This window comes from Xyrauchen texanus, chromosome 28 (genome assembly GCF_025860055.1).
Source record: "Xyrauchen texanus isolate HMW12.3.18 chromosome 28, RBS_HiC_50CHRs, whole genome shotgun sequence".
Taxonomy (NCBI): Eukaryota; Metazoa; Chordata; class Actinopteri; order Cypriniformes; family Catostomidae; genus Xyrauchen; species Xyrauchen texanus.
The window spans coordinates 36,686,994-36,712,332 of record NC_068303.1 but is presented as its reverse complement, the minus strand read 5'-3'; the positions used below and the strand labels follow the sequence as shown (position 1 = coordinate 36,712,332).

The following is a 25,339-nucleotide window of genomic DNA, read 5'->3' as shown; positions in this document are numbered from 1 at the left end:
CACTTCCTGGAGGATGGTGTCTATGGGACTGTTCGTTAAACCAGTATTACAAAAGACTAAAATTATAGATAGGGCTTTTGGGGACGTATAGGAAAAACTTGATTAAACTTGACTAAATTGATTATGAATTACAACAATATTCCCCATCAAAAATCATTTTGTATGTAATGTTTTAATTAGAGGAAGGAAAAAATTAAGAAACACCTGGAATATTTCTTAATAAATGTCCAATTTTTCATTTTAAAAGAAGATAAGGCAGATATGGCATCCGCTCAATTAATAGTTGTATAGTTATTTATAATTCACCCATATGTTTACTTAATGGTGATACTGTGATAAAAGAAAACAAACTAATATGATTTCTTTTTAAAGTTGTAAGTTTAAACTTTTATCCAATTTATTAGGACATAAATGATAGGGACATGAAAATGTACTGCATAGTATGAAAGACCTAACTACACATTGCTTAAACATGTTGGCCAAGACATCTTAGGATGAATGAACTACGGAGCAATTGTTTGTTTACAACATCTCTAGGTCACCATGCAGGCTGCTTTTAGGCTGTGGGTCTTCACATGAGTGGCTTATTCAGGGGAAAAGCCCGTTCTATGTCTGGTCATGTGAAAATGAAGAGTTTTCCTGCCAGAAAGGATGAGGCAAAATGGGAGAGGTCAGACAAGATTTTTGTGTGCTCTGCACTTAGACTAAAGAGGAGGAAAGGGCAGGTGCAGTGAAGATGAAGCTTTAACAAATTAGTGAAGTCTTTGGGCCAAATGTCACTTGCAGATCCCAGTTGGGGCTTAAAAAAATTCATTTTAGCCTTAATAAAAAATGGATGTGCTGATTTCTCAGGCTTTCTAACATCATATTTACTACCAGTCAAAATGTAGACACACCTACTCATTCTTTTTTATTACTTTTTTCTCTCCACATTATAGAATGATAATAAAGTCAACAAAAGTATGAATATATTTTATTTATTTATATATATATATATATATATATATATATATATATATATATATATATATATATATATATATACACAGTGGGTACGGAAAGTATTCAGACCCCCTTACATTATATTGCAGCCATTTGCTAAAATCATTTAAGTTCATTTTTTTTCCTCATTATTGTACACACAGCAACCCACATTGACAGAAAAACACAGAATTGTTGACATTTTTGCACATTTATTAAAAAAGAAAAACTGAAATATCACATGGTCCTAAGTATTCAGACCCTTTGCTGTAACACTCATATATTTAACTCAGGTGCTGTCCATTTCTTCTGATCATCCTTGAGATGGTTCTACACCTTCAATTGAGTCCAGCTGTGTTTGATTATACTGATTGGACTTGATTAGGAAAGCCACAGACCTGTCTATATAAGACCTTACAGCTCACAGTGCATGTCAGAGCAAATGAAAATCATGAGGTCAAAGGAACTGCCTGAAGAGCTCAGAGACAGAATTGTGGCAAGGCACAGATCTGGCCAAGGTTACAAAAACAATTATTCTGCCCTTAAGGTTCATAAGAGCACAGTGGCCTCCATAATCCTTAAATGGAAGACGTTTGGGACGACCAGAACCCTTCCTAGAGCTGGCCGTCTGGCCAAACTGAGCTATCGGGGGGAGAAGAGCCTTGGTGAGAGAGGTAAAGAAGAACCCAAAGATCACTGTGGCTGAGCTCCAGAGATGCAGTTGGGAGATGGGAGAAAGTTGTAGTAAGTCAACCATCACTGCAGCCATCCACCAGTCGGGGCTTTATGGCAGAGTGGCCCGACGGAAGCCTCTCCTCAGTGCAAGACACATGAAAGCCCGCATGGAGTTTGCTAAAAAACACCTGAAGGACTCCAAGATGGTGATAAATAAGATTCTCTGGTCTGATGAGACCAAGATAGAACTTTTTGGCCTTAATTCTAAGCGGTATGTGTGGAGAAAACCAGGCACTGCTCATCACCTGTCCAATACAGTCTCAACAGTGAAGCATGGTGGTGGCAGCATCATGCTGTGGGGGTGTTTTTCAGCTGAAGGGACAGGACGACTGGTTGCAATTGAGGGAAAGATGAATGCGACCAAGTACAGGGATATCCTGGACGAAAACCTTCTCCAGAGTGCTCTGGACCTCAGACTGGGCCGAAGGTTCACCTTCCAACAAGACAATGACCCTAAGCACACCGCTAAAATAACGAAGGAGTGGCTTCACAACAACTCCGTGACTGTTCTTGAATGGCCCAGCCAGAGCCCTGACTTAAACCCAATTGAGCATCTCTGGAGAGACCTGAAAATGGCTGTCCACCAACGTTTACCATCCAACCTGACAGAACTGGAGAGGATCTGCAAGGAGGAATGGCAGAGGATACCCAAATCCAGATGTGAAAAACTTGTTGCATCTTTCCCAAAAAGACTCATGGCTGTATTAGATCAAAAGGGTGCTTCTACTAAATACTGAACAAAGGGTCTGAATACTTAGGACCATGTGATATTTCAGTTTTTCTTTTTTAATAAATGTGCAAAAGTGTCAACAATTCTGTGTTTTTCTGTCAATATGGGGTGTTGTGTGTACAATGAGGAAAAAAAATGAACTTAAATGATTTTAGAAAATGGCTGCAATATAACAAAGAGTGAAATATTTAAGGGGTCTGAATACTTTCCGTACCCACTGTATATATATATATATATATATATATATATATATATATATATATATATTATTATTATTTATTTATTTTATTTTTTTTTTTTTTCTTAAATTTATTCTGCACAATCATGACAACACAAAGTTAGCCCTGGATGTAAATACATTTAAAAAAAGAAAATTTGCAAAAGATTCGATATGTTTTTTTTTTTTTCCATTTATTTTATTTTTTTACATCCTCCAGTGGATGGATTTACCAAAATTAAGAACAGATATAGTGACAAAACATTTGAATAGACTCACAATTTCATAATGGACTGCAAAATATAATAATTTTTTGCATCATTTCATAAAATGCCACTGAAATTACAAATACATTGAGTTTTTAACAATGAACAAAACATACACGCGCATATATCCATTGAAATTTACGGAAATACCAGCACCAAAAAAAGGGAAGGAAAAAAAGAAAAGAAAGGGAAGAGGAGAAAACCCCTGCTATGATATTTAAAATAGTAGAAAAATGGGTACTTTCTCATTTAAAACACATATACAGAAAAGCTCAATATCCATATACTTCAACACAGTAAACATAATTTAAAGACAGTGTCATAGTTATCACATTTTCCAATTATGTTGTTTTACCTCCACTGTCAATAACTCTAAATAATACAGGAAAGAAATGGCTCAGTAATTTCTCAAAGAAATCTGTGTGTTGAAGACTTTGCTTACAAATGAAACATTACATTTGCCCGAATAAATGAATAATCATCCTTTACAACTTTGCTTGATTTGATTCCACTTATTGAATTTAAATGATACTGGTTAATGATAGTTTGCTCATGGATTGGTTTTCGTCCACTATATAACAGGAGTCTGAACTGTGTCAGAGGATAAAGGCTGAACATTAGTTTGAGGCACATCCATGTTTTCTGGTTCAATCTGTTTCAGAAAACCATTGGTGGCACCTAAATCTGGCAAGTTTACTAGATTAAAACCTTTAAAAAGTTATGGCCACTTTCATTTATGTTAAGTTTGCAAAGTATCTAAAAAGTAGGTGATGATAAAAGACAAAGTTATACAATTGTTCTTGTTCTTGTGCTGTACATTTCTTTATATCTCTGTTTCACCCTGTTGATTGATTCTGAGTGGTCAGTATGTGCAGCCTTAGTTTAAAGTAAACTTTCGAGTCACACAAAGGCTTGGTTTAAGGGAAAACATTTACACTACAAAGAAAAAGTAATTTTGTCTTTTTCTCCAGTAAAAATATCTAAATAAGATAAAATGACTTGAGAAGCAAAATTATGTAATTTGAAGATGTTTTCTTGTTTTAAGCATAACCCTTACTAAATTTAGTAACAATTATCCTCAAAGTAAGAAAAGAAACTATTTGCTCAAGGTATATTTTCTGAAAACAAGTCTTAATATCTTATGCAGTTTTGTTTCTCAAGAAAATGTATCTGCTTTTAAGCATATTTAGGTATTTTTACTTCGGAAATATTAAGACTTTTTTTTTGCAGTGTACATATAAAGAGTGAAAATAGAGAGAGTGAACCATGGTTTGTGGAGGGCGGCCTTGTGTATTTAAGCTGATGGTGTGTAAAAGGTGGCAGATGGAGGTGGAGTGTGTAATCCTAGAATCCTTTATAGGACAAGCAGTCAAGAGGTCTTCCATAGCGCCCCAACACAATTCACTGATTGCAGTTTCAACGCACAGGATGTTGCATAAAATGCATGTATGTGTGTGTGTGTGGGCAGGTTTGGGTAGTAAAAACATACTAAACAGGTGGCCCGGGAAGCTCAGCAAATATTGACGCTGACTACCACCCCTGGAGTCGCGTGTTCGAATCCAGGGTGTGCTGAGTGACTCCAGCCAGGTATCCTAAGCAACCAAATTGGCCCGGTTGCTAGGGAGGGTAGAGTCACATGGGGTAACCTCCTCGTGGTCCCGATTAGTGGCTATCACTCTCAATGGAGCGTGTGGTACTTTGTGAGTGTTAGGTTTAGCGGATAGAATCTATAGTTCATTAATTAACACACACACACATACATGCAATCATTATGTCTATGGAGAGTCCTCATAAGTATAGCCGCACCAATATGTGTGTGTGTGTGTGTGTGTGTGTGTGTGTGCGTGCGTGTGAGCTCAAATTAATTCTATGAATTCTACAGGTAAGCAGGTGAGGGGCTTAATATTGATTTCCAAATACCTGCAAATAAAATTTTTATTTCAAGTTAAATTGAGAATTTGCTAATTGCTTTTGATCATTTCTTAAGAATACAGCATTAAACTGCAGTCGTATCATCCATATATACATATGATACAAATTTGATATGTAACAAGCTTATGGCTTCCCTGAACAACTTGCAGTCTGAATTAGTCGAGACAGCACAATGACAATACACATTATAATACCATTAACATATGAAAGGATTCAACCTTATACATGTTTTGGAAAGCACTGAAAATTAATTAAGAGATTATGTAGGTGGAAGAGATGTATGGAGGTTAATTACAGAACGTAAACACTTTAGTAAACCCTCAAATCTGGGGTTTAACAAAACTTTTGAAAAAATATTGTCAGGAATAAATACAACACTGGTTGCCTCAACACTGTTTATACACAGGAACTAAGGGATTGTAGAGGACATTTTGTTGTTGTGATTTGCACATGACTGCCATTCTCAAGGTTGATGAACATTTCAAGGGTTGTTAATAGAAAATCATTCAAATGCAGTCAAACTGCCTATCAGCTGCCTTAAAATATCCCTGGGTTTTTTTGCCCCCTAAAACTTTTTCAATATTTTATTGTCAAAGTGACATTTGGTGCTTTACGTCTAGCTATTGTATATCACACAAGACAAAAGGGGCCATTGACAGCAACTATAACATGAAAACTTTCTCAGATTTTTAGAAGTTGACCTCTTCTTTAGAAATTACCAGATATTATTCCTTTAAGGAAACTAGTTAAAGACATGAAAGTTGGCTGAATGCCAAATTCTCAGTATTCGTCATATCATAAGATAGGGTGTAGAAATATAATTTCAGGAACTGAATGCATTAGAAACCTATCGATAATGTACCTGCACATGCCATTGATAATAACAAATAATCCAATAAATACAGAAATTATTGCACATTAGAAAGGCTCCATGAATTCATAATGGACTACTCCTCTGTTAGTTGCAGGGAAATGCAAGAAGGGTTTTTAGAACAACAGAATAACACTCCCCTGTGTTCTTTTTTCTCAGGTGGCAGTTTGATTTACTTGTCAAAAAATTTAAAAAATATCAAAACAAACAAAAAATAAAATAAAACATAAATCTAAAATAAAAAAAAAATCTATTCAAGAGAAAGACTATCCAGCTAAACCCATAATACAGTGCATTAGTAAATGTTCTCAAGCCCTGTCAGGCTGCTCGAGTTTGACCTCATTGGTCACCAAATGCTCTCCATGCCACTTCTTCATGTGTTTTTCCAGGGTGCTGTACACGCTAAATGGCATGTGGCAAATATCGCAGCGATACACCTCTTTGCCAAACTGCCCATGCGTCTTCATGTGCCGGGTAAGCTTGCTGCTCTGGGCACAAGCGTAGCTGCACAAGTCACACTTGTAAGGCCTCTCACCTGTGTGGCTGCGCCGATGCACGGTCAGATTGCTGCAGTTCTTGAACACCTTACCACAGAACTCACAGGTGTCACTCCGTCGGCTCTCCTTGGAGCTGGGTGGTCTCCCTGGCCTAGGACCCCGCAGCTGAAGGTGAGGTGTACTGCTTCCACTTCGTCCTGACATCCCACCCCCCTCCAGAATCTCCCCTGGAGGGGTGGAGAAGCGCAGGCTGCCTGTCTCAGATGAGGAGTGCTCGGAAGAAGTGCCGAAAGGTGACTGCCTGGAGTCACTGAAGCCCAGGAAGGGCTCCCTTATGAAGTGGCGGGATGCAGCATACCCGGCTAGCAACTGAGAGTACACATTTTCAGGGCAGACGATGGGAACCTGTGGCAACTCCACATCCTTCTCCACCTTGATCCTCTTGGCAGATGACCCAGATAGGCTCGGACTGGAAATAGGCAGGGGCTTCCGGTAGAATAACGCTGAGATTGGATTCTCCGGATAGCAGCCTCTACCGTTCAACATGGGCCGTCCGTCTCTGTCAATCTCCCTGGCTTCCGAATCTACATCCATCTTTTCGCGTGGCCTGCTGCCCGGTGGCAGTCTCAAGTGATTGTCGAGATTGTTGTATTGGTTTTCTGTCACTCTTTCAGATGCCAGAGGCTTCTCCACTGGTGAGGGTCTTGGGCCATTCTCTCTGTTTCTGCTCAATTCTGAGTCCATGCTCAGGGTGGACTCAGGCCTGCTCCCATTATGCTGTTCTTCCTCATCTTCTTCCTCCTCCTCTTCTTCTTCTTCATCCTCCTCATTATCCAATCCTTCCCTTGTGCCACTGTCCTCTATGTTCTTAAGCCCTTCTCCGACTGAGTCCTGCCCTCCCTGCTCAGGTGAGCTCCCCATGGAGCCTGACTTGTGCATGTGGGTCTTCATGTGGCGCTTCAGCTTGCTGGCCTGCGAACATGCATGGTCACAGAGATGACACTTATAGGGCCTTTCACCAGTGTGACTTCGTCTGTGCACTATCAAGTTGCTTTGGAACTTGAAAGTCTTGCCACAGAACTCACAGGACTTGGCTTTGCCGACCTGGTTTAGTGGTGGTGAGGAATTGCCTCTGGATGGTACTGATTGTGGCTGTGAGGGTGAGGTTAGGAAAGGTGGAGGTTTGGAGCCATGCTGGAAAAGGCTGGGACTAAGAAGCCGATGCATTGGTGGTACACGGTTAGGGGAAAGAGGAGGGGTTGGCCCACCATTGTTGTTGTTGCCCGCCAAATCCCGAAGACGTTGAGAGAAGCCCATTGAGTGTTCTATGCCCATAGGTGTCAGCCGCATCACTCGCTCAAATGCACTTGGATGCTGGGACAGGAGGCCCATTTCCTCTGGGCCAAGGCGTTCCAGAGGATGGCGGGGTGGTGGAGGGCTTACAAAAGAAGGGGTAGATGGCAAGCGGGTTTCCATGTACCCAGGGGGCAGTGGCTCTCGTAGCAGTGGGGCAGCCATACGTAACAGTTGAAAAGGGTTGCAGCCATCACCCAGAAAACTGGCAAGAGGGGAGCGGGGCAGGGCATCAGCCCCCAGTGGTGGAGGAAGGGCCATACGTGGGGTAAGTGAACAATTATTAGGGTGGGTGTCCAGGTAGATTCGGATCCCATGGGTGTTCTGCGCATGCTGCAGCAGAAACCATGCACTGGTAAATGGCTGCTTACATGACGTGCAGATGTAACTGGAGGGCTCATCTTTTCCTGGAAGACACCAAAGAACATGGATGGAATTAGTACATATATTAGCTATTAACTCGATTTGCTGATTTATATAATTTGCTGCAAGTGGCGGTTTAGGCACACTTTCATAGCTTTCCATGACATTCGCGAATCTATTGGCTCTCGGTCATGGCTTTGAATGTAATCAAAGCCAAGAGTCCTCTCTGGTTAGGTTCATGGATCATGTCTGTTGAAAATTAAACAGGCAACTTGTGTGAGACATCTCATTATGCTGCGGCGACATCCATTTTATAAGATGAAAATTACATCATCCTAAGAGGAGAGACAAGAGCTCTCTGATAGCCTAGCATGTTATCTATCACGCCGCAGAGCCTGCTGCTCTCTAAAGCCCCATCAGAGAGGATCTGCTCATACATGACTCAACCAGGATATAAGTCAGGGTGAGAGCAGGGCAGCTCCTTGAGGGCTAGAGCCTAACACAGATGGCAGGTATCGCCCAAAGTCCAAAACGCAATGTGCAAATGCTAATGTCAGCAAGACGTAAATATATAACTCTGCATTCAACACCACACCTTTCACTATTTCCATATGGATATAATTATGTGGCAAAAGAAATAAAAAGAGAGGGTTTAAGAAAGAAAGGGTATGAAAGAGTTGTGTTGAAAGGTTCATATTCTGACAGGTGCATAGCTGCAAGACACACTCACCATATACATTTTTGTGTATCATTTGAGGGAAATGTGGTATGCAAATGCATGCCAATGCAGTCATGCCCATGCTTTTACACCGTAATAAAATAAACGTTTATTTTAATATCAGTCCTTGCTTGTTTTGTAATCAAATCAAAGCAAATAATTTACATATTTAATTTGTGATTGATCACCAGCGACGTTAATACCAGGTATAAACAGGGCCCTTAGTGTGATATTGGATATTTGTTTAGGTCATCATATTTCAAAAAATTTGTGTGAGTGGTTCTTTGCAGATATAACTTGGGGTTTGTCCAGTCTGTCAAGCAGTTTTCTAATGTTTAGGACACTGACAATTTAAGAGGTTGTGCAGGACAGGTCCACAGCCTGCATTTAGTTTGGATGGATACATTGCAGAAATCCCTTCTGTCACAAAGGCTGTTTATTTTCCTTTTCAGATCTTGGACTGGGGCCTAATTCTGTATATAATCAATGTGTCCAACAGTTCCAGTTCCAAAAATGCCTCATCAACATTTCATAATCTGCTGGTGGCAGGACTTAACAGAACGTGGGATGGACAAATGAAGAGAGTGTGATAGAGCAGTCGTGCATGCACAAATATATGCATTTGTGTATGTGTGTGCGTGTGCACTTATCCTGGCATAACTGTGTGCTTGAGCTACTGCAATTTGCATCCTATCACATCATACAAAAAACACCATATGTTACTAAGGGACCGTGTCAGCTAACAGACAGACAGGCTTAATGACGACCAAAGACAAATTTCATCAACTTTCCAAACAAGCCAGAATGTGTGTGTGTGTGTGCGCGTGCGTGCGTGCGCGCGCGCGTGTGTGTGTGTGTAAGAGAGAGAAAGAGAGAGAAAGAGAGAGAGAGAGACCCAGAGTGAATAAGCTAAGATATGCTAATGACCCATCAAAGATCTATGTCTTGTGACAGCAGCTTGTGTGGCACGCTGGTGTGAAATTACCCATCAGGCACCTCAGGAACACATATCTCCATCTAATCATGGATCATTGGGTGTGTGTGTGTGTGTGTGTGTGTGTGTGTGTGTGTGTGTGTGTGTGTGTGTGTGTGTGTGTGTGCATGCTCGCCCACACTACAGAGACCTGGGAGGGCCATGTCATAGCAAAGCACTCCAGCCAATAAAAGTGCTCATTACAGAATCATCGCTGTTCGCTATGTAATTCAATTTGCAGTAATTACCACAGTCCACATCCATGAAACCGTTCACTGCGGGCTGCAAAGGTCAACTGCTAGTTAGCAGAGTGCCTTTTTTCCTTTCAGTGTATTCATTGCAAGAGCCTAATAGCCCAATTTTCTTCCCTCTTGCACTTCAATAAATATCGCTGGGATTACAGGTTAAACAGCTAAATTGAGTTGTGGCTCTAATACTAGAGAGCAGGCTGTTGCAGTGCATGGCGCTAACAAATCTGTAGTAGCATTCTCGCTGTGTTAAACAGCACTAGGCTGTTGACATGCATGTTTTTGTATGTGTAGGATATGTGATTAATGATACTCGTGGGTGTGTGGGCAGAGGGCATCTTACACTAAAGTAATTCACCCTCTTGGGTTTAGTATTACAAAACCTCAAGGCCAATTAACTTATCCTCAGGGACCTCCAACCTGGGTTTAGATATTTTGATTTCAACATTTTGTGGCAATTAATTTCCCTTTAAGAGCATAAATGCAGTGACAGAGAAGTCAGGAGGAGGGGTTGAGGGTGTTTTTTAATTATCTGCGAACAAATCTGGCAGACATGGGAGCACTGCTGTTTCATGACGGAAATAAATGTAGCATTAGCTGCTGCTGTCATTAGCATTACCTGAGCATAAACCAATTACTCACTGAAGCTGAGCTAATGAAACAGTTGCCTGATGGTCACAATGTGTGATTGTGATGATGTCCCAACGAAAGGAAGTATGTGCATGTGCGAATACACGCAATTTGTTTGATGATGTCACAATTGGAGGTCTGCCACATTTGGGTTTTGGGCTGGGTTCGGGTCAGTTTTTCAAATATAACTTTCAAGTCAGGTTCATGTTTACAATTAAAGAAAATCATCTGCCAATGCTGATAATTTAAAAATACCAAATTTTGGATGATTTATTAGCCTCTGCAATATATAGGTCGACCTCTAGTCACAATGCAAAAGCATATGTGTGTACAACTCAGGCCTGGCACTCTCACAGCTCTGCCCCTCGAACCCGCTATATTCTGTGCTTTAGAATGCCACAGCGGTAGATTTGCATAAAGAACAAAGGACAAGGTGATGCCATGGGGACTATGGTACGCCTTCACTCCTCACCCCCAACCACCAAATGTCCCCTCTGTGCACCTGTCACCAGCCGGCTGACACCTCACGCCGCCGTAACATGGGCCCTCATTAGCATGCCTGTGATTTGGGGCTCCCGGGGGCCTCACCTTGCATCACTAATGTCTTGTTTGTGATGAATCGTGGCTAATCAGGGGGCCAGGCCACTATGCTAATGAGAAACACAGAGGTGCAGCATTCTGTGTAGGGAGACACTGCTGTCTGTGTCACCAACACACACTAGGGAATCAGCGATGTGGTTTGGATGTTAGATTTTATGTGTGAGAAAGAGTAAACAATGTTTTGTATGGCTACACATGGAAAATGGTTTTTCTTCTTTAAACTTTTGATGTAAAACTAATAAGCTGAAATCAATTTAAAGGTAATGTTGGAAATTTTTGGATGGTACAATATTTTCTCTTATCTCAGATTTATGTGCTGAGACATCTAGAAGTAAATCATTTGTTGGCAGGTTTCTCTTAAAAATGTAAACAATGTGGCTTGACAGCACTATCAAAACATTGCTCTGTTTGTTTTAGTATTCTGACTAATCTGGCACAGCAACATTGGCTCAATCAATAGTGTGAGTGTGGGGTGGGACTATCTGTTTTTTCTTCTTCTTTCGACCAGTGTATGACAGGGAGAGTCAATTGCAGTTGGTGACATTAGTGGCCCTAAAATGACTTCACCTTAAAAGTTTGCAATTGATATCCTTCTCTCACTGTCATTCTGTCTTCGATTTATTTCATTCCTCGTGATAGATGTAATCCTACATTGATTGAGCTGTGAGCCTGAACAGCCCATCAGGTTGGCTTTGATAAATGATTATGACAGTGAAATAAATGATTTTGGCAGGAAAATGGCATGGAGGGAGCCAGACCACACTGGAGCCAAAACCAGCCTACTGCCTTTCTGAAGGTAGCCCATTTTTTTTATGCTAAATTCCAAAGCCTGCTGTGTGTGTGCGTGCGTGCGTGTGTGTGTGTGTGCGCGCGTCCTTTTTGATTTGCAGAACGAAATGTTTTTAGGACTGAAATGTCTCTTTCACAGACAAGAACGCTGTTAGGGCAGACTGGTTTCACAAATGGCAGTATTTACTGTATGTGTACATCTTAATAAAAGATCAAATTGATATGTTTTCTTTTTACTCTTCTTTTCCCATGAATTATCAGTGTTTGAAAACAAATGTACGTATTCAGTATTTGTCTGGTTTTTCAATAAATATATCTAAAATATTAACTTGACAATATACTTAACGTATATATTAGCTGAACAACTTACAGTGTAAGGCTCGTCGATTGCCATTGTTAGTTTGCTCGTTCCTGTTGCGTGTCCTCAACCTGACAACCCGCGTGAGCTTCGAGTCTGGGGAGGAGTTGGCGGGGGAGACAGCTCTCTCCAATATTTTGAATATGGACTGCAGTACCCATTTTAAACGTTGGATGCCAATGTTCCATATTGCTCCTTTAAGGATGGATGGATCAATAGCGTTTGTGTCTGAGACAGTCAATGTAAACCCCGTCTCAAACGAGCCTAGGTCCACCTCTCCACATATCTCTAAACACTCATAATAACGCATAATAAATGCATGTTGCATAAACAGTTAAAGGGTTTTGTCATTGACTGAAAGCCTGTCCTGTCCCTCTATCAGCATTGCAGGGAAGCCATGACATGATGTTGCAGTATATTATATGGAAACGTAGGGGTGAGCAATATGATCAATATCTTATATCACATTAATTTTATATTACAATAGAGTCATTTTATATCACAATATATATATATATATATATATATATATATATATCTCACAATATAGTCATTTTTTTTAATAAAAAAATATATATATATATATTAAATAACTATATTGTAAATCAAGTCAGTGAATTAAATACCTTACAAATGAAAACTACATATATAATTTTATTTTTATTTGAAACTTGACTGTCAAAGTAATAAAAAAAAAAACTCAATTTCACATGATGCCTCATTTCAGTATGATATGTTGATGACATATTATTATTATTATTATTATTATTATTATTATAAACTTTCATCAAGAAACTCAAGATCTTCTCAAAGCAATATACCACAAAGATCAATAAATATAAAATAAAAAAACACTTCTTGCTAAAAAACAAATAAAAAAATAATCATAAATGACTGAATAGAAATGAATGAATGCAAAGCACATCCTTTGGCTTTCATAATTTTCTTTAGCATGCTTCATTTTGAGGCAGTGAAACAGATTGCTTGTATTACTACGAGTGATTATCGTCGCATATGACATTTTTCTGCTCCGTGCTTTTGTGAACCAACACCCAAATGTCGCACCTGTTTTAATAATAAGCTCCTTTTCATTTCTGGATGTTTCTATTGACCATATCAGCAATAATTCATCAAATAATGATCAAATGATGGAGAAGTACAGATGCGTGGTGTCATAATCACAGTTTCTGTATTTTAAATAGATGATTCAGGTGTCTGGATCACTGTAAAATTCCCTAAATGAACAATGGACACTTACATTGTATTCTATCACTAGCAACACATACATATCTGTTAATATATCATAAAATGTTAGTGTTTCATGAACATTTAAAGCAAGAAAGAAAAAAATATTTTGATTATAGGATGTTTAAATATTTTACTACATTACAGTTTTTGCAAGAAAAATAAATGTCCACCCAGAAACCAGGTTGGATAACCATGAGTCGTGTCCATAGTGTGAAAGCTTGCTCTGACGTTACAATACACTAAACCAACATCTATCTTTATTACTAAATGAGTACTTTTTAGCCTGTAGTCAGTCATCTGGTAGTTCAGTTCTCTGATGAATTACACATTACAGTTATATGTGATTGTTGGCTCTAATGAGGACAGACAGCTATATATGCAAAGACTGTAGCTCACGTTCTACAGTGGAAAAACTGTGTGTGGAGAAAAGCCACAGAGGATAGTGGCAGAAGTAGTGGTTACAGCTGGCACACACACCACACACACACACACACACAAACATGGCGGTCTCCTGTCTAAGTGAAAGCAGGCCTGTTGCAGTAACCATTTCAAATCTCCAGTCTCTGTCTGCTGGAATAAAAAGGAGGAACATCACAAACTGCCTCTAGAAGAGAAGACACCACTGTCTCTCTCTCTCTCTCTCTCTCTCCCTCTCTCTCTCTTTCTCTCTCTCTCTCCCTCTCTCTCTCTCTCTCTCTCTCTCTCTCTCTCTCTCTCTCTCTCTCTCTACATCACACACACACACACACACACACACACACACACACACACACACACAAAAGCAAGCAAAGATAAGCATATATACACAAAAGGCACCCACATGCTTACACTTACACAAACAAACTCATATTTTCATAGCCACTTTCACAAAAACACCTAGACCCACAGTATAAATTCAACCTAACCCACTAACACTAAATCCACTCAGCAGTTTGGCTATAGACCACAGCAGGTGGGACCTTTACCTGATCTACCATTGGTGTCCATACTGTTACTTCTAAACATCCTGATATCCTGACATCCTACACGTTCACCACCAAGACATCAAGGTTTGTCTGGTTAGCCTTGTCCATAAATCATAAATATTTCATTATATTGTAATAAGTGCCGTTAGTTGCAAAAAAATTGAATCGCAAATAATCGCATCATTTTTTGTAGTTAATCACGATTAATTGCAGATTTGAAAAGTGCTGAAATTTGACACTATATATACTTATTGTCAAAATTTCCATTTCCATCTTAGGAAAGAAAACAAAACAATATGTAGCAATATAATGCTTTATTAGCATTTTCCAAGCAAAGCCTTCCATAATATAAAGATAGAAATGCACTAAAATAGCACCAATTGAAATAACATTAAAAGTTTCCCAATGTCTAAGTGGGTGTTTGACTAATTGAAAGAACTAGTCCCCACAAAGGTTGCATATTCCTTGCAATAGGCATTAAATCCCTTAAATTCTCATCCTCCACAATATAAATCTGCAGGTAGACTGTAGCTATCCGCTTTGTTACAGCAATCGTGAACCTACGTTCATGATTCACGTCAGTACGTCAAAGCACGCTCCAAACACCACCTTGAACTCACCATGAAAACCTTGCAAACAAACACATCACATTCTGCGTTTCGGTGATAGTTAAAAAATACTTGATTTCAATCACAAGTCCCATCTAGGCTAGTTTTGAACATCAAATACCACTAAGAGCTCCTTTCTCCATCATTTTATTAGTGACAGGAAAATGCTGTGAGAGAGCTATCATAGTAAAGACCATAACGGTCAACTAACATGTTACGAAACTACAGCCCATTGAATTTTTATGACCGCCGAGTAATGCTGTTTTATGCTAAGCTTGTAGACTCATCTTGATAGAAGGGCTCTGGCGCTGTGGCGTGAGTATCAGTGTAATGACTCCTGGCGGACACATTACAAATGTTCCTCCATTCACATCAGTATTTTTGCTGTATTAACGGTAAATGTGTTAATCAGGATTAAGAAAAAGTTATGCATTAAACGTTTAAAATTAATCGCATAGGTTAACGAGTTAAATCTGGCAGCCCTAATTGTAATAGATTTTTTTGCAAGTGACCAATTTTTTGGGAGGGCTCTTAAACCCCAGTTTCTGTCTGCTGCCTTTGGGCCTGTTTACACCCGGCCACTTCATGCCTTTCACTTCATGCCCTCCGAAAGGCATTCGAGACGGATTACAATCCGACCAAGTGTACATGGAATGAGCTTTTTCATTTGGATAGTAATTTGATCAGTAAAAATGCACGAAGTGGCCAAGTGTATATAAGCCCTTTGACATAACAGCTCAAAAAAGTCACTAGTGAAGCTCTAATCACTGTTGTCAGCACTGCCATAATGTAATTTTCCTGTGGCTTCAGAGTGATTAGCTACATTTATGTGACTGGCACATTTTTTTTCCCCAGAACTGAGTGCCCGTATGCAGTGTTTATCTCATCAACAAAATGACAGCCGAAAACGTTAGTTGAAGAAGGTTTTTCTGATTTTGTCATCGATAATGAAGACGAGACTAAATAGATGCATTATGACAATAATTAAGCATTTGAAATTACAAAGCAACTTACAGTGCATTCCAGGGATACGTGTTATCAATTTATGTGTTCCCTGGGGATCAAACCCAAGATCTTGGCATAGCTAGCACCATGCTTTACCAGTTGAGTGACAGGAACCATTTAACACATACTAAGATTCACATACATCACATACATAAATTAAAACATACTGTTTATGAAAATAATAGAGAATAGAGATAATAGAGGAAAATAATACTGCAACTAATAAATTATGCTAATCAGAAGGCGTAACTTGAGCTGTGAATACATTGTTTCCAGAAAACCGCGTGACACACAATGCAATTGGCTAAAACACTGACAATTATTAACAGTCTTTAAACCATGAACTCAGAATACAGTAACTTCTAAAAAGAAGCGAATACTTCAGTATATTCATTATAGGCTATTATTTCAGCAGCTCAGGTTTTCACAACAAGGAAAGCTGTACTGGGTTTTTTCTTTTATATCTGAATATTTATACAACAACCAGCACCAGTGGAAAACAGGCCAGCCGAGGGTAGCACAACTGCCTAAACAAAAACACATGCCACCCTTGAGTGGCCTGTCATCATCTGATACAGAGAGAGAGAGAGAGACATCCTATGGCACAGACTGGAATAGACAGTTAAAAACAACTGGAACGACTTCACTGTCAGTAAGAGCTATAACTCTTGGCTCAGTGAGAACATAGAAATAAGTGCATTAGCACAGCGTTTTGTGGCATTGCGATGAGACTGAATCATAGCTCGGCGAGTGTGTCACCGCGTTAAGATCTGGCTGGCGGGAAAGGCCGTTCAAGAAGAGCTGCAACAACTTGATCGATGACACTGGTGCTTGCGCCTGAAGGACGACACAGACAAGCAAGCTGGGCGGAGAGAAGCAAAGTAGGCGGACAGAGAAATACCAGTTCAAAGCAAACAAGAGGAGTGTACTGTTTAATGTCATAGCAATTGTAATCTGGATCACAATCACATCTCCCACACGCATATCAAGCAGTTAACGCTTATGGCTAATGGCTGTATGTGTGAAACTAGGGAGAACAAAAATAGCCCTGCATTTGCTAAAATGTGCTTTTGAAAAAGTTTATTACTACTTTGTTAGAAACCCTGCTGAAAAGACCACTTTACACCAGAATTACCATGCTAATTCCATCTGTTAGCATTACTGTTCATCTCAATGGCAGTTGCTCGCTGGCACATGAATATGGTTTGTGTTTAAAATTAGGGATGGCACCGATCCGATACCTGGATCGGTATCGGGTCCAATACTGACATTTTTATCCAGATCAGGTATCGGTCCGACAATCCCAATCCAAATCTGATACCGCATGTTGGTCATTGACGTTACTGTCAAGCTAAAAAAATTACATAAATAACCTTCAAATCACCATTAAAGTAGTCCATATAACTCATGCATTTTAGTCAGGATCTTACAGTCATCCAAAAACATTGTAAATTGCAAAAAGCTGTGTTTAATAATACTGAAATGTATTACCAATGTATATTAAATGTATTATTATTATTATTATTATTATTATTTAATTATTAATGATAATAAATATACTTATTAATAATAATAATACATGTTTAAATGTGTAAAGAGAACTGGCTTCTTTTCTACTGAAGACTTTCACTTCTGCATCCTGCAGACTAGTTAACAATAAAGTTTTGCACGTTTTTGTTTTCCTATTTTATAATTAAATAAGGTATTATTAAAGGTTTTGATTCTTTACACAAAGAGTACTCCCAATCAGTTCCACACAGTGAATTATAGATGTTCTAAAATCATTGAGATAAAAACAACACTGGTATCGGATCAGAATCAGTATCAGCCGATACTGAGAGTTCAGGTATCGGAAGAGATACTTGGTCTTTTCAACATGGAAGAAAACTGAAGGCTATGTGTGAGGATGGTATTGATCCTCTATTTTGCAGGTTTCAAACTGTAGGAAATAACTTGCCTCTTGCATGTGTCTTAGCAAGGGAGCATCCCGTATGTGAAATAATTGCCCTGGCATTTTTGGATAGCGTGTACTATGTACAATATAATGGTCCCCAGCTGGGCCCAGGCACCTATAACCATATAAAGTTCACTGTAAAACTCTGCAGGCCCTCAGCACGCCTTCCAAAACAATCAGGACCCTGTATAGCAGCTCTTACGTACCACAAAGCACTTTTGTGCACAGGGTCTGTAACGCATGCCAATCCTGACGCTCACTTCTGATGTTGGAAAAAAGAAGAGGGGAAATTTCAAGAGGGGTGTTTCGACTGGAGTCCATCCGCATGTCCGGTGATTATGATTATTACCATTTTGTGGTCCCGATACCATTTTGTTTTTTAAATCGAGTATGAGTAACAATACTTTTATAATTTTTTTTGTGGGTGTGGGTTCCAGGGCTCCTCCTCCCGAGCCTCCCAAGGCTCCGCCTCTCAAGTCTCTTGAGCCTCTCTTGAGGTTATTTTGTTCATTCAATAAAGTTAACTGCATTTGGATCCGCACCTCCTCGTCTGCCTTGCTGCTTATTCGTTACATATATAGTATATATAAGTATATATAGTAGATAGCTGAACCATGTAGTTATCTACTGACTAATAAAATCCCAGGACAAGGAAGATCTGGATAAAGTTATTAGGGATGTCATGAAATATTGATATATCGTTTATTGATCTGCATATTATTTTATCAATATATTTTTGAGGCATCGATATATTAAAATTAGCCAACATTTAAATTAGAAGCCCAATTTGCATGCTTTTCAATACACTCAGTTGGCCTTTGTTTAACAGTCTTGCGTAATAGCATTGGGAGACCACAACAGGGCGATATACCATTACTGAAGCACACACACACGCACACACACACACAGGAGCTGATGCAGCACAGGAAATAGAAGTCCAATTTATGAAAGTTCTGGTACTTCTTCAAGAATGAACAAAGTGACTGATGAGTTTGCAGGTTTGTGAAACTGTTGTAACTGCAAATATTGAACAATTAGAAATGCAGATGTTTATTATGCAATTTCTCTGTATGTAGCCTTTAATAGGTCTTTCATTCAATCTGTCCAACCACAAAACGACATACTTGGAACTGAAAATACATTGTGTAGGCTATAGGAAAGATACATGTTCACAATAGATCATCCAGTGGTGCTAGAGTAAATAATCTTTGTCCTTTGATAATGATTTGGTTCGAATTTAATGAAAAACTATGCGAGCTGTGCTCCGTGGCACTGCAGAATATTGACACTGAGTGTTGGTGGTGTGTGCGTATATTTTTTATAAAATAAATAATTGTTTCTAATTTTAGAACATGCCATGTCATCTGCCTGATGCATCCAGTGTGCGACTCCCTTGAATTAACTCTGCGGCTCACACTTTATAAAAGTTGTGTTGAGAAATATTTCATGAACTGTTCTGCATTAGCATGTTTTTTACATTTCTATGGAATGTAAATTTTATGGAGAAGAGAAGAGAAGAGAAGAGAAAAGAAGAGTAGAGAAGATTTTTGTATTTCATAAATTAAGTTACCAATATTTAGTGAACTCCTCCAAGCTAGTCATATCTGTGAGAAAAAAGTCTAAGTAAGAGAGAATGAGCATTTTTTTCCTTAGTCTTATCCATTGTGTGTCGTCTTGCCCTCAGCCCTCTGCAGAAGCCCTCTTCATTCTCAGCGGATACAAATGGGGGGAGAGCAGCTTCTCCCAGGGCTGTTTTCACAATGATGCATTTTCAGCGTTTGGCACGGCTCCCTGCATAGCTTATGGTTAAGAACAGTCTTTCATCTTGCCAATGCCTTTAGCAAACATACCGGCAGGACCACATCTGCCGAGCACTACATGCAAGAACAAGCCTTCACTGGCATGAATAAAAACTGATACGATCAAGGCTTTATTCATTCAGTGGGCTGCCCGGGAGGGTTTAATGCTGAATTATCATGGTGTCTGTTACCCCCACAAGTCTTCAGACCGTAACATCATCGGCCACTATCAACATGATGGAGCAGCCCCCTCCCCTATTTTTTACAGTGCTAAACTTACGTTCAAGTACTTCCTGCTGAATTCTGAATAAGTGCAACACCAGACAGCTTAAAAAAAACAGAATAGCTTGAAGTTAGAGTGTGATTTACATTGTTGAGTAGTAATTAACTAAAAGTAGCAAGGGTTGAATTGGAAGAATTATGTGTGATATGTCAATATTATCTTATCTGAACCGCTACACCTTCACTATTAACAGCTAAGTGAGTCTAAACAGCCAGCTAACTATTTGACAGCAAATTTCATTAACTTATTAGCACTACCTTGATTTCTTTAAATTAGATGTGTAGTTGGATGCTGATGTTTTTCTTTATGAAAGCCAGAAGGTATCAGAAGGCAGTTTGTGATCAGCTACAATATCCTGTCCACTTTCCAACATGAAAAATGCTGCCTGTAGCCTACCTCCAAGACCCAAAAGCCCCTAGCAGTGACATTGTAACCCAAACAGGGTTTTTTATGTGAGTGGTGGTGGTGTAGTGGGCTAAAGCACATAACTCGTAATCAGAAGGTCGCTGATTCGATCCCCACAGCCACCACCATTGTGTCCTTGAGCAAGGCACTTAACTCCAGGTTGCTCGGGATTGTCCCTGTAATAAGTGCACTGTAAGTTGCTTTGGATAAAAGCGTCTAGTAAATGTAAATGTCAATGTTTTATGAAAGATCAAAATGGCATTTTTAATGTTTATTTTTTTTATCTTCTTCCTAACCCATTATTTGATTGGACTCACAAAGAATAATACATTGTGACACAAAACTGGATATGAAATGCAAATATCCATATATTCATAATTATGACTGAATGCTTTCTTCCATATTTGGGCCTATTCATTCTTTGTTTTTTCTTCGTCTTCTATAACTGACACTTGTATTCTTATTTTACAAGTATTACTGTCAATTTTCGATTTTTTTTGTCAATCACTTCGTATGATATGTTAAATAAAAGTACACAGTTTTAAGTTTACACAGCAATTACAATCATCGGAAACAATGTATCATGCGCTCAAATGTACTATTGTGTAAAAATGTTTCAGTATTGATTCTAGTGTCTACCGCGGGCCATTTGTTTTTTCTCTTTTCCTATCCCAATTTGGAATGTCCAATTCCCAATGCACTCTAAGTCCTCATGGTGGCGTAGTGACTCGCCTCAATCCAGGTGGCAGAGGACGAATCTCAGTTGCCTCCACGTCTTATCACGTGGCTTGTTGAGCGCATTACTGCGGAGAAGTAGCCCATGTGGAGGCCCACGCTATTCGCTGCGGTATCCATGCACAACTCACCATGCCACCCACAGAGAGCAAGAACCACACATTATAGCGACCAGCTTTGTGATAGCATTTCCATCCCATGTTTTTAAGAGAACAAAATCGCCACTCCTGGGGAAATTGTCGAAAATAGAAAATTAAAATGGAAGTTGAAGCCACTGTGGTTCTTTTATTAAATTTAATAAATTCCTACTTGCTGTTAAGAGCATGCAACACTCTAAACAACTACATGTTTGCTAGCGTTCAGAGGCAGATGCCTTATGTCTGGGAGCGAAAGCATGTAACACAATTCTGGGAGGTAATAGTAGCCAACAGGGATGTCCCGATACCGATACTGGTATCGGAATCATGTACTCGTACACGTAAAAATGCTCCGATACCAAAAACCGATACCAACTGACATACGAATGTCATTACGTAAACAGTCAGTGCACAAATTCGAATCACGTTATGTCCTAGGGAGATTATTTAACCTCAAAAGCTGCAATTTAATGAGATAAATATATAGTTTACTTTGCATGTGCAGCATGCTTCAAATGTGAGCAGAGCACCAGCACGCCGGCTGCAACGCACGTACCTTTTAAAGCTCCGCCTTGGCTCATACAGGAAAAAACACCGTCATGAACATCGAGCGCTCTGTTTGTAGCAGATGACAGCGACTTACATTCTTATTAAAGTTAATAGCAGGCTTTTGCAGTTTAAAAATCACTTTGAGTCAAGTAGCACATGGCTTTTGCGGCCTGAAAAGCTGCCGTCATCACACAGAAACTCCGTCAAAATAAAAGCTCAACTTAAATGAAAAAAGGTATGACAGAAATATATCACTATTGTAAAGTTATGTACTATTCACTGTATTACTACTACTACTACTACTAATACTACTACTACTACTAATAATAATAATAATAAATTAATGGTAATTCTATTTTATTTAAGCAATATCTCACATCGGTGATGCTCTGTTACGCTGCAATTTATTTGACAAAATATAACTCCAATGCTGTATTTTGGAAAGTGCTGTGAGGTTCTGTATATAAGCAATTAATTTGATTAAAATAATACAACATTATGTTGAACATTTATTGTTTTATTTTCATTTGATTAAAGTTTTAATTAATCCGTTTTTTCAAACACCATTTTGATGATAAAATTGAAATAATCTGTTGATGTGGAGTTTGGAAAAAAAACAGGTATCTGACTCAGTATTGGTGAGTATCAGAAAGTATCGGTACTCATACTCATTAAAAGAAATGGTATCGGGACATCCCTAGTAGCCAATCATTTTGATGACTGGCTTTTGCATTTAAGAATAACCTGAGCAACATTTCAGATACTTAGTGATTATATTGATTATATTCTCTCAGCGTATTATGTATTCAAATGACTTGATGAGGCAACGTTTTTTATGCATTTATATGTTTTTTATGTGCATTTTGGACATTTTATTCATATCTTGGTGTTTCCACCCAGCATTTATTATGCAATATTCAAAAATATGCATTAAAAATACGTGGATGGAAACCCAGCTAGCGTAGCTTTTCCAGTAACGAGCTACTACATCCAATGAGTTAGTTTTTATGTCATGTTTTATTGTGCATGCAGCTTTACAGCAAAACGAGCAGAGGCAATAATGAAAGGCACCCTCGGAAACACAAAAGTGTTATTTATTTAAGTGAATCGGTTAATTTAAATAAACCGGATCAAAAACAATTCCATGATTCAATTCACCACGACCCACCAGAAATGCAGCTGTTCATGACTGTTAGTGCTGATAGTATTGCTTCAAATTGCTTCAATTGCTTTTATTAGTAGCTTGCAGTGTAACGAAGTACTTCTCAAAAGGGCAGCTTTACTGCAGTTTAACTACTTTTAATTAGGAGTACCTTGTAGGTTGACAAGCTACAGTTTCAAAGTGAATAAATAGGCCACAAACAAGCCTTTAACCCCTTTATATGCACAGAGATACTGAAGTACACTTGTTCTTACAGAGTAGGTGCAATCAAAGTATCCAAACTGAGATAAAAGGAAAAAATATGGAAAGCACATACAGTAGGTTAAAACTCATCAGTATAGATCAGGGACACCTAATTTAGAGCAGGCATTAATATTCTAAGGCAGACAGACAGAGAAAAAAGTCAGTTTGAGAAAAATGGCATGAGAAAAAACAACTTAAGAAAAAGCCTTCTTGTACTTTTACGGTGCCACCCAGCACAATAACACATATCCGCCACCAAAACCAAACTCTGACACTAAAACCACAGCAACGGTGGAAAACATTGCTGTTTATTACAGTATAATTTAGCTCAGTCTACACCATTTAATCTTGATAATGATACAATTTTTATTGACATCATTTTCAGATGTTCAGCCTCTGTGCTCAAAGTTTTACTAAACTAAACACATCAAATGTTCTTTGTCAATAAACATGTGCCACGTAGAAGATGATCTAAAAGTACAGATAGAATGCACATGTTGCAGGACAGGTTTGAGAGAACTGTAACCCATAATCGGTTTGCCTGAGAAAGAGGCCAGGAGGACTCACAGAAGAGCCGTCTCCTCTGGGCATGTGTGGCTTGGCTGCCTGATTGTGACTGTATAGTCAGTGTTTGGCAAAAAACTCTCCACACAAACACTTTCACAGCCTACTCTGCCAAGACTATCGTAATGTCTTACTGTTGATGAAGAGCCATATTGATAACAAGTGTAATAAAAAAAAAATACCACTTAAATTTGTTAATTAAATGATCCCACTTCAAGCTTAAACTATGTTGTTCCAGCTTGGCTTGTGATGTTTAGTGCTGGTTCGGTACTGGTGGACCAGCATAGCCATGATGTTCCCTAGCAAATCTTAGCTGGTGAAGGTGGTAATCCATCTATGAAACTCTTGCTGGTTAAGCTAGTTAAGAAACCTGATGGGGACACCAGCATACCCAAATACCATGTTTGGGACCAGCATCCAAAACACAACATATGCTGGTGATCAGCAATGCTGGTCTTTTTCAGCCGAGACATCAAACTTGTTGCTTATACTTCGAATTTGGTCATATACTGTATTTGCAAATTGTTTTATTTTGTTTTTGAAATTCACACCTTGGATCCCTTGACCAGATAAACTATGAAGAAACAAACAACGCAACATGACAGGATGATCTCATCATCCCTTAAGCACAGATGTGAACACTGATCTCGTCATCAGCAGCATGCTCGAGCACTGAACGCGTAAAGCCTGATTTCTCTAACAATGCGTCTTTGAATGCACAGAGTGTGTATGCGCCTGGAATTATTTGCATGAATTAGTGGATCCGCAAGGTGGCAATTCTCACATTTGAGCCATTGCTGTCATGAAGAAAAGCTAGATGAAGACTAAATCGCCAACAACTGTAGATATGCAATGTAGAAGATCAGGAGATACCTGTATTTGTTTAACTCGAGTCTGAAGGAATATAAAGACATCTTTTTGGGTCTAATCTCCTGAAGAGAGATTATCCGCCATAGCGCGTATGCGACAAACACCTGTGCAGGCTCGCATTCAACTGTACGCAGAGCGTTCGCACCAAAATTGAAGTATATTTTGGCTTTATGGTTTGTGAACGTGATTCAAGGAGAGCAATTACAATTCACAGATCCCACGATACTTACTTTCATACTTTCATTTGACAGACCAAAGCTCTGTTCTAAAAACTTAACAGAATTTTAAGGCACCATGGCACAATCCTGGCACAAGGCTGTTCAAAACAGTAGGCAGCAACATTATGTTGCCTTATAATCAAGGTGAGAAATACATCTTTTCCATTAGGAGGCAATATTTCCATCCATCCATTCTCTATAGATTCTTATCCTATGCAGGGTTGCAGGTACTGCTGAAGCCTATCCCAGCTGTCTCGGGGCTATGGCAGGAAAACACCCTGGACAGATGGCCTGTCCATCACAGGGCAACACACACAGACAAACACACTCACA

At 39.1% G+C, this 25,339-nt stretch overlaps 1 protein-coding gene across 1 annotated transcript in view; it reads right to left on the bottom strand.

Annotated features, from left to right (window-relative positions):
• Positions 1–2,846: 2,846 nt before the first annotated feature.
• Positions 2,847–25,339, bottom strand: part of LOC127621910 (B-cell lymphoma/leukemia 11B-like) — a 48,170-nt gene continuing 25,677 nt past the window's right edge. Inside the window, exon 3 of the mRNA XM_052095710.1 lies at positions 2,847–7,989. Within this exon, the coding sequence (XP_051951670.1) occupies positions 6,041–7,989 (1,949 nt within the window). The 3' untranslated portion in view covers positions 2,847–6,040. The remainder of the gene's footprint in view (positions 7,990–25,339) is intronic.